This window comes from Scyliorhinus canicula, chromosome 2 (genome assembly GCF_902713615.1).
Source record: "Scyliorhinus canicula chromosome 2, sScyCan1.1, whole genome shotgun sequence".
Classification (NCBI taxonomy): Eukaryota; Metazoa; Chordata; class Chondrichthyes; order Carcharhiniformes; family Scyliorhinidae; genus Scyliorhinus; species Scyliorhinus canicula.
Window position 1 is genome coordinate 115,836,731 of NC_052147.1, and position 14,069 is coordinate 115,850,799.

Below are 14,069 nucleotides of genomic sequence, written 5' to 3' on the forward strand. Positions count from 1 at the left end.
TGACCTCTATTTCAGGCACTGCTTCTAGCCCACGATGGAGTGGCACAGCAAGAAATGCTATTAGAACCAACAACTGAAGAACATGCATATGAGAGAGTAGCAGAATATGGAGGCGAGACTGTGAAAATTGTTCGCATTGAAAAAGCACGTGATATCCCCCTTGTGAGTATCAAGTTCTGCACACATTTTACCGTGACATGCGATGCTACAATAACTGAATATTCTAGGATAAATGCTGAGACTTTACCTGAACTTATTGTCTTAAGTTAATGTGCCTTACTGTGCAACAATGATTACAAGTGAGGAAAATGTAAGAAAATGACTGCTTGCTTTAAAAAGATTCTTGGTTAAAATTGCACAATACTACAATTTTAATTTCGCTGTCAGGATCTACATTTAAAGGCAAATCATTTAAAATTAGGATTCACAGTTGTATTATTTGGTTCTCTCCATTTTGATACTTTTTCCCCAAAAGTTTATTTCAAGCAGCATATCAATGCTGTCATGGGGGTTCTGGTTTGGAAGAGTAACTAAGCCTTCCATTCTGAGGCAGTTGAATTAAAATACATTTTGGATGTTGGACCGTCCCTGGATTTGACTGTTTTCACAAGTGTTAATTTAGCTCCTTCAGTCAGGTTCTCTAATTTCTATATTCCAATTTTGCTTAAATGTGTGATCGGGACTTGCTCAGATGGAAACAGAGCCAAGAAAATAATGCATGTATTTATCAGATCACATTGTAGCAATTTGGAAAGCATGCAGTGTTTGCAGAATTCTCTAATTTGTATTGATGTTCCAACAATCTTGGAAGAAGTGCAGTTGTATTTTTTGAAGCAGCATTTTGAGGTTTCTTCCGTAATGGAGCTTTTGTCTTGTTAGCAAATTGAATCTCATGGGCGCAATGCACCTGAAAAATTTCTGTCTGGTTTCAGGTGTGTTTGGCTGGTGTTTCTTAGCGGCTGCAGTACTGAAAAACATCTCACTGTTCAATGGCATTTTGCCGTTTTGTTTTGGCCTCTGAGAGATTCTCTCCGCCGAGGCTGCACTTCTGCTGGCAAGCTGAACCTAGCCAGCAGGAAAGGCTCCTCACAGATCGGGCGCCAAGGTTGGCAGTGTCAAGGTACCCGGATACCAGGGGGAATGCCAGGCTGCTACCCTTCCCTGTTCCCAATCGCCCAGATATCTGTGATGGCTTTGGAGACCACACCCCCCCCTCCCCCGAGGTGCTGTTATATCCGGTCCACATTTGCGTGGACCACAACTAGATGGCGCCCTGGTGAGGTCTCGGGCGCGCCCATTGAGAATCTGGCGAGCATATATTTAAATATGGCGTACAATGTTTAGCACAGTGCTAAATCACTGGCTTTGAAAGCAGACCAAGGCAGGCCAGTAGCACGGTTCGATTCCCGTAACAGCCTCCCCGAACAGGCGCCGGAATGTGGCGACTAGGGGCTTTTCACAGTAGCTTCATTTGAAGCCTACTTGTGACAATAAGCGATTTTCATTTCATTTTCAATGTCTCGCAAGATTCCCTTGGATCTTGCCAGATGTTTCAAACGTCGGTCCCGACACCAAGTCATGGTGGTCATGACAAGGCCATTGAATTGCGCCCCATATCTCTCCTTATCCAGCCCTTTTAGCAGATCCCAGTTGCTCCTCGGATTCGGATAAAGCGATGCAGGGTCAAAGACACTCAAACGCTTAAGTTATTGCTTAACAATCTCCTTTATTGTACCTTACTAGTTACTGATTTAGGCAAAGTTATCACAAAGTATCAAAACTATTGCACAAAGTACCAAACACACGGCTTGGACTTAGATATTACCTGTTGCGAGGCAAGGTTATCATCTCCCTCCTGATGGATTCCAATGTGTCTCTGAACTCCGAACTCCGGTTTTCTTCACAAGTTATTCCTGCAGGTTATCGCTATTGATATCTCCGATGTTTCTCCTTTAATCTAGATACTGCCGACACTGATCGTTCTCACAGGCTGCGTTGATCACATGTCCAATCTGAGGCATAGCAACAGCCACACTGCAGACCACAGCAGCTTTGCCACCCACACAGTCGTGACTTACACAGAGTTAGCCTTTTTGACCATCAGGCTTTGCAGGTGTCTTACGGATACCTATCAGACTGCACCCAGAATGAGAAATTCAACAGCCATCCAAATCGCAGCATTTGAGGCATAAGAATTCTTCCTGTTAAACGCATTTGCTATCCCACGCTTTGTACAGCTAACAAAACGTGATGGGAAGCACCTCTTGTGTTTTAGTAATGCAAAACTAAAGATCACACTTTCTGTTCTTTTACTGTAAATCTTGCTCACGCTTTCTGAGACATTTAACTATAATACTCTGAACATTTTGTTTGGAGACCTATCGAAGATCTGGTGAAACTAGGTCAATTTAATGTTGGCTTCCAAGGAAGCAAAACATCACCAAACTGGGACTTAATTCATTATACAAATAACTGTAAGTGCATGTGTAGCCATCCTTTAAGTAATCTATTAGTTTACGGCAAACGATTTTCACAACGATCTAGTTCGATGTTTCTTATCATTTGTCTCCACATAAACACTGACAAATCATATGAATAAATCACTTGAACACTTTTTTTAAAACAAGCTCCACACAAATATATTTTGTTAAGATTTATTTGAAAATGGTCCCTCTAGGAATGGCACGCGTATGCATTCCCTTTGCTGCTTTTTTCCTACTGGAAACCATCAGATTTTATTCAGAGTTACATAATCATCTTGCTATTGAGTCATTGGATACCTTGGGCTGGATTCTCCGATTTGAAGACTAAGTGCTGACGCCAGCATGGGAACAGTGGCGTTTTACGCCCAAAAAAACGGCGCAAAAGCTGCACTGATCCTCCGTCTGGTGGGGGACTAGCAAGCATGCAGCGTAAAGCTCCCGGCCGAAGAATTGCCGGGTCCATGGCCGCGCGTGCGCACAGTGGCGGCCTGCAGCGACCTTGCCGTGCAACATGACGCCGGCCACGCAAGACCCGGCCTGCCAAAAACTGCCCCCCTTTGACCAGGCACACCACCCCCAGACCAGTGCCCCCAGCCCCTACCAAAGCATCCACTGCCCGCAGAACGTCTCCCAACCGACTGTGGCGGCGCTGGACTCAGTCCGCAGCCGCCACGCCGGGTTCATGAAAATAAATAGGATAATTGTTCCATGCCGTTTTCAAGGGGCAGAGCAACACAAAAGCGGTGTCTCTCCCGATTTTGGCGCAAACAAGGATTCTCTACCGATCGCCGAATGCAATTTTGGCATCGGAGACTGGAGAATCCCACCTCTTCAGTTTTCGTGTTGAAATTCAGCGCAATTTTCATATTTTTTTCAAAGTGCCGGTCCCGGCGAGAAAACTGAAGAGAATCCCGCTGGCACTGTTGATGGAAAATGTTGTATATTCAGCCTCTTTGCCAAAAGTTATTCCACATGTTTCATGTCGCGCTTGTGGTGGCTTGCCTCTGATTTGCTCACCCTAGTAAAACCTAATCTCTGCAATCAGTGGGGCACTCCTTTTAAACACCTCCCCAGCACTTGTTCCAAGTCCAGTTGGGGGATGGCTGCTAAGAAGACAGCACCATGTTTCACGGAAGAGGTCTTCACCAACCCTCTGGATAATGTCGAGCAGAGGCATCCGGTACCTGCGATCGGACAGATGTCTAGCAAGCAAGGTCACCAACCCTGCCTGGGCTGCTGCATTAGAGGACAGGGTGATAGCGCTGAAAGAAGATTAATGATCTTCCTCGTGCAGCCGGGGTAAGTCTGCCTCCTTATGTCCTCTGCTGCACCTCTTCACACACCCATCCCACCTCCATGGTGATCTGTCTCCCAGCCACCTCGGGTGGTTCCAGCACTTGTCATGCCACCCTCCACCTCCCTACTCCCCAATATTCCCCCAGTAGCTATTCTGCTCTTCAAATCACCACTCCCACTCATCTCCCATGCAAGAGAGACTTCACCACCATGACTTGGCAGGACTACCGCCTACACTTTCCCATCTGTCTCATTGCAGGACAAACTTGAGCACAACTAATGTGAGCAGGCACAGCCTGTGGAGTAATGCCCGAGCTGAAAACCCTAACCTGCTTTGAGGAAAAAGCCTTTGAGCTGGTTGGCGAGGAGCAGGACCAACACATCCAGCCATGGTGCAAGCCTCATGTGAGTTAACTTTCTCCCATTAGTCTGTCCCTGTGATACTCTAATGCCATCTCTCTTCCCTTGTAGTTCAATCAGTTGACCAGCCTGGACCATCCTTATGTCCTCTGGGAACCACAAACCCGACCAGCTCTGAGGGAGACATCTTGAAGAGGAGCATTAAAGAGGTCACAGCTGTCATTCACACCTCACCAGCACAGATACTTGCACCTCAGTAGTAATAATTAGTAGGTAGGCTTCTGGGTCACTCACTGATGAGCACCCCATCACTGAGGACCTTCAGCAGGCAGAGGCAGAGACATCCCAGGGATCCAGCACTCGGAGTGATGCCGGAGCCCCGGTATCTGCTGAGCCCAAGGCAGTGAGGTATTCCTGGGTACGGTCGTCCCAGAGCTGCTGGAGCTACAAAGGCTGAGTTGCTAGAATCAGCAAGAAATTACAGCATCTCTCCTCGGACTGAGACCGACTGGAGGGGTCCCATCACCCTCTGTTAGAGGAGAGGGCACCGCCAATCAGACACAATAAGCCAACAGTGCAAGAGTGGTGTCTGCAGTGGAGACCTTGATGTGTTCACCATGGTGGGGATTGTGCGCTCCATGGTTCAGCTCATGACCTTCATGGCTGAGGGCATGAGCTCCATGGTGCAGGGTTCCAAACTGCATGGTGCAGGCACTTGTGGGAAGCCAAGATTATCAGCTCCAGAAGATGACTGGGTTCCTGGTTCTCACTCCAGCTGCCCCTCTATTCCATGGAGGAGCCCAGTGGCCCCTGGGCACCCACAGGGAAGAGGATCAACAAGAGTGCAGCCCATGCCTTCCACCCAGGAGACCTTCGGGTGTGTCCAGCCCATCTGATGCCCCTCTCCTTCTGAAAGACGCACCACCAGCCTCGGACACTGAGGAGGGCAGCACTGCAACACCCATGCAGGCCAAAAAGCAGACTGGGACCCTCAAGGTCCTGGCCCCCAGGGAACACCTACCAAGGTCAACTCAGGCAACAGAGCATGGAATACCATAGAACCCCTACAGTGCAGCGGGAGGCCATTTGGCCTATCGAGTTCGCACCGACCCTCTGAAAGAGCACCCTACCTAGGCCCACTCAATATCCCTGTGACCCCACCTAACCGGCAGATCTTTGGACTGTGGGGGGAAGCCGGAGCACCCGGAGGAAACCCACACAGACTTGGGGAGAACATGCAAACTTTCCAAAGACAGTCAACCAGGCCACAATAGAACCTGGGTCCCTGGCGCTGTGAGGCTGCAGTGCTAGCACTGTGCTACCCCTGAGGGAAGAGGAACAAAGGATGAATAAAATAATTACTATTGCTGATGTTGTGCAATTTTGAATTTAATTACATTCAAAAATGAGCGGGCGATCATGATGTGAAATATTTGAACGCACCCTTCTAGATCAAGATTTGACTGATGCTACTTAATTTAACATATGTATTTCACCAGTACAATTTATATTGGAAGGAGCTAACAAATTATGGCATAAAGTATTGCTGAGAGATTTTGATTTTAGTGTATTTTTTAAAATAGTGGGTGAAAACGTAGGCAAGGATTTAGAACATGATCTTCTAATACCACAGAATATGGATCAGAAATCTGCATACCTGTCATTTGATAATTATAACATACTGGGACATGAATAAATGGTGGAGCCGTCGCTTAAATTGCATTTTTATTTGCTGATGAAATTAATTTGAAAACGTATACATCATTAGGGTTGTGTATATATCATATGAACGTTTGAGTCTAGAATAAAACATAGAACATAGAATTTACATGCAAAAGGAGGCCATTCGGCCCATCAAATTTGCACCAGTTCTTGGAAAGAGCACCCTACTTAAGCCCACGACGCCACCCTATCCCCGCAACCCCACCTAACCTTTTGGATACTAAGGGGCAATTTAGCATAGCCAATCCAACTAACCTGCACATCTTTGTAATTCTCTATTCGGACTTTTTGACAATTCTCACTCCCTGTCCATATTCAGAGATTTTTTTTTGTATTACCTCTACTACATAGAAATCCGGGGCGGGTTTCTTCGTCCCACCGTGCCAGATTTCTGGTTCAGCACACACTGTTGGGATTCTCTATTTCGCCGGCTGGTCAATGGGGTTTCCCATTGTGGGGCAGGCCCACACGGTCGGGAAACCCCCAGGCTGTCGGCAAAATGGAGCATCCCGACGGCAGAGAATTCAGCCCCAGATTTCTCCAGTTAATGCATATGGTACTGTTTGTTTTTGTCAGTTTGTAGTGTTGAACTTCATTGCAATACTGGAGGTTCCAACCTTGGGTTTTAATGCTTAACGGGTGGGTCTAGAACCAGAGGTCATGGCTTCAACAAGCCATTTGGGACTGAAATAAGGAGGAATTTCCTCACTCACGAGGTATTGAATATTTGGAATTCTCTACCCCAGAGGGCTGTGGAAGCTCAGTCAATAAGTATGTTCAAAACTGGTATCGATAGATTCCTAAATGCTGGTGACATCAAGGGATAGGGAAGATGGCATTGAGTGAGTTATCAATATATAATACTCGGTCAGCATACTTGCTTTGAGAAGGAATTTAGTTCACGTTGCTCACGTGCTAAAATGTTGTAGACTTGCCCTTTTGTGCTTTATTGCCTTCTGTCTAGAACAATATCTGCTTTTTGCAATAACCTCATTTAGTATTGCTCCCAGCATCAGTCTTTGCAAATAATTAGACTGATTTAATTTTTGAAGATATTTGGATGCTACTTCTACCCTTTGTTTTCTTTATACCCCTCACGTGATGATTCTTCACTTCAATGCAGCATTTTACCTCCACCTAGTGGTCTTCCTGAGCGGTTTCACATTTCCAATATAATTTGTCCCTTAACTTTTAGTTTCTCCCTGCACCCCTAATCTCTGTCCATTGCTTGTCCTGAGGGCCTGATGTTGATGCCTCAAACTCCAATCCAGTTCCATTGACATTTTGGCAGAGATTTGCTCAATTAGTCATTCATGTGCGAACCTGGTTAATGAGTGTAACGCTGTTGGAGCACATGGATATTACTGCCACATAGTTAGGTAACTGGCGTCATAGCTGAGCACACTTCTGTTATCATCTGAGGAGGTGTCCTTTACAACAGAGGATCACAAGAAAAAAAGAGCCGTGTTTTGAGCTGATTCTTTTCCCCCATCCCTCCTGAGCATGCATCATTGGTAGTGCTGACTTCACTTGGATCAGCCGATTCACCTAAATCCAGGCATTTAACCTGACTGTCTGGTCCACCATCAGCCTGAATAACTCGTGTTCTTTTTGTATTCCAACATAGGGAGCTACAGTACGCAATGATGTGGAATCTGTCATTATTAGTCGTATTGTGAAGGGTGGTGCTGCAGAGAAGAGTGGTGTATTGCATGAAGGAGATGAAGTCCTTGAAATAAATGGGATTGAGATTCGTGGAAAAGATGTCAATGAGGTGTTTGATTTGCTGGTATGTGATTTCTTTTTGCTCTTCTAGAGCTGCCTTTCCTTTCAGATGTTGTCAGTCTGATCCTTCTGAAGTATTTGTGTGGTTGTCACTTTTCTGGTAGTCTGAATTACATTGGCTAATGTTTAAATAAGGTCAGAATAACTTTTTTTCATTGTTTTGCATGTAGGCAGACATGCATGGTACACTGACATTTGTGCTGATTCCCAGTCAGCAGACCAAGAATCCTCCTGCCAAGGAGATGGTGGTAAGTAAGCTATATTTAAAAAAACACACATACTGATTTGAGATTTTTAACTATTGTTTGACTATATCCTAAACCTTCAGCAACTGATGTCGGGTATATTGAATGTAATTTTACCCGATCATTTATTGGGGGGGGGGGGGGGGAGAACCGTTCAGGATTACGGTTGTTGTGCCACTCCATTTAGCTATTAAAATATGAGGGTTGAAGCCCTTTTTAAATGAAAAACAAGAGCATGGGTTGTTCTTCTCAATGGTAAGTGGTTCACTAGTAATCAGTGTAATCCAGTACCAATATGTTAGAATTGTGAATGTTATCTGCGATAAATGCGCTCAGAACAAGCTGATAAACACAGTGCCAAGCTTTTGTTCATACCTTGTCCATTACATTGTTCAGGCTTGTTAATATCAGTTTTCTCAGTTTTCTTGTTGGTTAAGAGAAATGGGTGATAGGAATTAATTGTTTTTGGGGACGTATAATTAGGGGATAGCTGGGACAATGGGTTGAGGTAAATGAGATCTGTGGGACTGAACAAGTCAATACACTATCTATAAACTATAGAATTTCCAGTGCAGAAGGAGGCCATTTGGCCCATCGAGTCTGCAGAGTCCCTTGGAAGAGCACCCTACCCAAGCCCACACCTACATCCCATCCCCGTAACCTAGCAACCCCACCCCACCTGTTTTTGTTTTTGGGCACTAAGGGCAATTTAGCAGGGCCAATCCACCTAACCTGCACATCTTTGGATTGTGGGAGGAAACCGGAGCACCCGGAGGAAACCCATGTAGACATGGGGAGAACATGCAGACTCCGCACAGACAATGACCCAAGCCGGGAATCGAACCTGGCACCCTGGAGCTGTGAAGCAACTGTGCTAACTACTATGCTGCCCTCAATAAAGAACCGCTGGTTTTGCTATCACCTACCAACTTGAATAATTTTAACAACTTGGTGGAGCAGACTAAGTTATGCTTGTAGTTTCCTTTTTGGAAGAAAATGACTGCTTTATGATAATCACAGAGTTGGGGAGGGGACAGATTGGTACAATTGCACTTTCTTGAAGGGCCAGTGAGGTACCCTCTGGCATAATCATACTTTGGTGCATGGTGATGTGTTGACACAAAAAGCACTTTCAAATTCTAGGGAAAAGTTCTGTCTGAAGGCAGAGCCTTCTCCCTGCCCTGAATGGAAAAATAAATTATAGGAGCTGTCATGCAAGCTGGTTGTAAATCTCTGCCTACCATCACTGAATGCACTGAGATGCTGGAATGTGAGACGAGAAGCAGAGAATACTGATATCTTTTCTTCATGGAAAAGGAGCAACATTTGATGTATAGCTGCTTGTTTCTTCAGGTACATGTGAAATCCCATTTTGATTACGACCCTTCAGATGATCCTTATATCCCCTGTCGCGAACTGGGGCTGTCTTTCCAAAAAGGAGACGTACTTCATGTAATAAGCCAAGAAGACCCCAACTGGTGGCAAGCTTACAGAGATGGAGATGAAGACAACCAGCCATTAGCTGGGCTTGTTCCAGGTATAGTATTAATATACAGTTGATTTTTAGTTTTGCATGTTGGACTTGTGCATGCTGGTTGGGAAGCGGGGACCTTGCTGTTAGTGACTGATTGAAAGTAATTAGTGCAAAATTATTAACTTCCTTGTTTCTGTATTGTTCCTTGCTTTTGTAAAAATGCTGGTTTGCGAAAAGGTAATTGCAAGTAAAGCAAGCCACAATCACCATCCAAAGCTGCTTCTGAATTTCCGAGCCGAGTTAATAATAATAATAATAATAATAATATTCTTTATTAGTGTCACAAGTAGGCTTATATTAACACTGCAATGAAGTTACTGTGAAAATCCCCGAGTCGCCACACTACGGTGCCTGTTCAGGTACACAGGGAGAATTCAGAATGTCCAATTCACCTAGCAAGCGTGCCTTTCGGGACTTGTGGGAGGAAACCAAAGCACCCAGAGGGAACCCACGCAGACATGGGGAGATCGTGTAGACTCCGCATAGACAATGACCCAAGCCGGGAATCGAACCCGGGACCCTGGCTCTGTGAAGCAACAGTGCTAACCACTGTGCTGCCGTGCCCACTATGCTACCATACCCAAGCATTTATGTGGGTTGAACAGCACAGATAGAATTTTCCAGTGATATACTGTTTAAAAAAGATTACACTCATTTTATATATACATTACAATCTTGCATTTTATTCTTTGCAGTAACCCTTTCCTTTACATATAAACAGGGAAAAGCTTCCAGCAACAAAGAGAAGCCATGAAACAAACCATTGAGGAGGACAAGGAACCAGAAAAATCAGGTTAGGTGTAGTATAAATCCAGAAGCATGTAGATTAAAACATTTAGGAATGTAAACAATTGTAAAGTACAAATTGGGAATATTAAGGAAGCATCATAATTTATGGCTAACTGCAACACATTTTTAAGTCTATCAAGAATTGTAATTGCGATGTAACTAAAGTAATTCCAAGCTGTAGCTGTAATGAAGATGAAGACGTGGATTCCAGTTGTAACTAGAGGCTATATACATTATGTCTTTCTCTCTGATTTACCATCTGGGCCACTGGCTGGCGCCCACATCCATGAATACAGGAAGAAGTGGTAATTCTAACTGTACACCGTAGCCAAAGCGATATGATATTGGTAACTGCAGGATAATTAGTGATGTAGAGCAGCCCCTCCATGACTGACTCAAAATATCTGTCCAAATCTCCCAACTTTGTTCAAAACAGAATGTTTCATTGAATGTATTTGAAGTTCATCAGGACAACAGTCCCATGACCCAAAGTAGTGCCAGAAGCAGGGTAACAGACTTAATAAGAGATTTATATTTTTTGTAGTTTTAGACTAGACTTGGGAGTTCGATGCTCCAATACAACTCAATTATTTATCCATTGATTAATTGTGCAGTCTTAAGTTTTTTTTGCAATTAAACTGTTCATCTTTTACAAATTACTGAAAGCCTGCAGCAAATACATTTGGTCTATATAACGTTCAGTAGTTTTGATAAATTAATCTGACTTTTGAGTATTTTAACATCTGTATGATTAGGAATTATGCAGTGTAATATTTTATGTAACTGTGAAACTAAACTGCTATTGTAATGATTAGAAATTATGGTTTCTCTTTGTGGATTTTCTTTTACGTTACCTTGTATATGTGGATGACTAATTGCTACCAGTGAGGCATTTAGAACATTCTTCTAGTTCCAGAAAGATAACTCAACAAGCTGGTTAAATCAGGTTATTGCTACCTTGAAGTGGGTATGTGGTTACAGTATATGATTTAATGAATCAAGTGAGTTGTATTGCTTTGATTAGGGACTTTGTTTCACTAAATCCTAAGAAATATTTGCCCAATTGGTGTCTGCGAAATCAAAAGATAGTGCATTGTAACATCATAATTATTGAACAGCATTTGGTATCCTGATTTAATTACAAAACATTGTTAAATTATTGATCTGAAATGCAACTGAGTTTAAAAAGTGAACCCTTTACCGTATGATGATAATGTTAGGTTCAAATATCAGTGAAGAATGGATAAATAAAAATGTAATCTGTGCAGCAAGCAAACCTGGGCTTTTGTGTGTATAATGACCACAGTAATAGCAACAACAGCAAAAGCCCCTGGAAGTCATGATATTCTGCTTGCGAGTCATAGAATCTACAGTGCAGAAGGAGGCCATTTAGCCCATCGGGTATGCACTGGCTCTTGGAAAGAGCACCCTACTTAAGCCCACACCTCCACCCTATCCCGTAACCCAGCAACCCTACCTAACCTAAGAGCAATTTAGCATAGCCAATCCACCTGACCTGCACATCTTTGGACTGTGGGAGGAAACCGGAGCACCCAGAGGCAACCCACGCAGACACTGGGAGAACGTGCAAACTCCACACAGAAGTGACCCAAGCCGGGAATTAAACCGGGGACCCTGGAGTTGTGAAGCAACTGTGCTAGCTACTATGCCGCCCTAAACAAAGGCGAGATTATGATTGTTCAGGCAGTTGGGTAAGGGTAATCCCCAAAGAATCAAAAATACTCTTATCAGTAGCAGGAAGGAACATATTTTTTAATTTCAATAATCTTTTATTGTCACAAGTAGGCTGACATTAACACTGCAATGACGTTACTGTGAAAAGCCCCTAGTCGCCACATTCCGGCACCTGTTTGGGTACACTGAGGGAGAATTTAGAATGTCCAAATTACCTAACAGCATGTTTTTCGGGACTTGTGGGAGGAAACCGGAGCACCCGGAGTAAACTCACGCAGGCACAGGGAGAACGTGCAGACTCCACGCAGACAGCGACCCAAGCCAGGAATCGAAGCCGGGACCCTGGCACTGTGAAGCGACAGTGCTAACCACTGTGCTACCGTGCTGTCCATTTGTGGGATTTATGATAATTGGCAAAAGAACCTGAGGTCAGGTAATTTTTTTAATACAGTGAATTGTTATAATCTGGAATACATTGCCCAAAAAGGATGGTGATAGTAGATTCAATAATAATTTCCAAAGGAGAATTGGATAAATGCCTGAAGGGGAAACTCTTGCAGCTCTATGAGGTAGAGGTAGGAATGTGAGACTAATTAGGTAGCTCTTTGAGGAAACCAGTGCAGGCACTTTGCTTAAAAAACAAAATGAGTGTTTTGATTCTAACCTTGCTGATTCTTAACTGTGACTGTTGTCTCTCATCTGATTAAAGTTGGCCTTGGAATTTAGTCCACTTTATACACTTGCCCTTGAATATCATTTGCCTCAACATTTTTCTACTTCAGGTAAACTTTGGTGTGCTAAGAAAAATAAGAAGAAGCGGAAGAAAGTGCTATACAATGCAAATAGAAACGATGGTATGTATAAATAAAATGGCCAGGTTTAACGGAAGGATCGTAATTGAGTGAACTATAACCACCGTATGCCGTAGACTTTGCTAGATGTTTAATTATTTTAATAGCTGAAGCTAGATGATTTTGCATCTAAAACATTCTCGTGATGTGCCAAACGTCACATGACAATTAACTTGCTTGGTATCCCGATGTTTGCTGATTAAAATTCAGTGAAGGCGATTCACCTCCCTCTGCGCCCTGCTGCTACCTAATTACAGCTACTAATAGGTCAGATCAAGCCTTTCTATGCTGTAAGCAGAAGTACCTAGAGTTACTCATTAGTGCTCCGGGAGGAAGGGTGCAGAACAACCTGTTAGCATTTGGGCACAGCTAGCAGAAAGGGCCATTGGTATGAATAATAATAATCTTTATTATTGTCACACGTAGGCTTACATTAACACTGCAATGAAGTTATTGTGAAAATCCTCTCGTCGCCACATTTCGGTGTCTGTTCGGGAGAATTCAGAATGCCCAATTCACCTAACAAGCCCATCTTTCGGGACTTGTGGGAGGACACCAGAGCACCCGGAGGAATCACACGCAGACGAGGGGCGAACGTGCAAACTCCGCACAGTGACCCAAGCGAGAATTGAACACGGGACTCTGGCGCGGTGAAGCAACAGTGCTAACCACTGTGCTGCCATGCCGCCCATGCTCGGATACCGGTGGCAAAGCGGAGATGGCAAAAATAGGATAGCAATAACAAAGAGAGAAGGAGCAATGAATTGAAGGAAAGGTGCTAGAAACTGAAGTATGTTTAGGAAGAACAGAGTGCCCGCATGAAGCAAAATACATTAACTTTGATATAAAATTCAAAATATTCCAGCGAGTGTATTCCTGTACCTTGTCAGCCCCACAAGACTTTCTTGTACTTCCAACCCAACCCCCCAACTTTTTTCCCACCTTTGAAAGAATGCCATATGCATATATAATCTAAATTATAAAGTTTAAGTCAAGGCAGAGAGTCACCTTTTGAAACTGTTAACCAGCTTTTGCCATTTTCCTGTGGATGCAAATGGTTTGCCCTGTTGTAGATCTGCCAATAATTGGAAGAGTGTGACACAATGAAGTGGATAGTATGGATTCTGTGATTTCTCTCGAATGTAATTTTTTAAAAAACAAATGACAAAAGGCATTTAGACTGAGCACGGCCATTCTGAATCTGTCAAGACAACAGGAAACAAAACAAATGGTTTATAATTTGATCCATGCTAACACTTGGAGCAAAATCTGTGATAGATATTTCACTACCCATCACTGAGATCCCTTA

General features: G+C 43.7%; 1 protein-coding gene across 5 annotated transcripts in view; it reads left to right on the forward strand.

Annotated features, from left to right (window-relative positions):
• mpp5a (membrane protein, palmitoylated 5a (MAGUK p55 subfamily member 5)) overlaps window positions 1-14,069 on the forward strand; it is a 141,620-nt gene that overhangs the window by 107,501 nt on the left and 20,050 nt on the right. For all 5 annotated transcript variants that reach the window (XM_038785511.1, XM_038785476.1, XM_038785504.1 and 2 more), the window contains 6 exons: window positions 16-162; window positions 7,489-7,650; window positions 7,817-7,894; window positions 9,245-9,428; window positions 10,147-10,218; window positions 12,692-12,763. In XM_038785511.1, coding sequence (XP_038641439.1) covers window positions 16-162; window positions 7,489-7,650; window positions 7,817-7,894; window positions 9,245-9,428; window positions 10,147-10,218; window positions 12,692-12,763 — 715 coding nt within the window. The remainder of the gene's footprint in view (window positions 1-15; window positions 163-7,488; window positions 7,651-7,816; window positions 7,895-9,244; window positions 9,429-10,146; window positions 10,219-12,691; window positions 12,764-14,069) is intronic.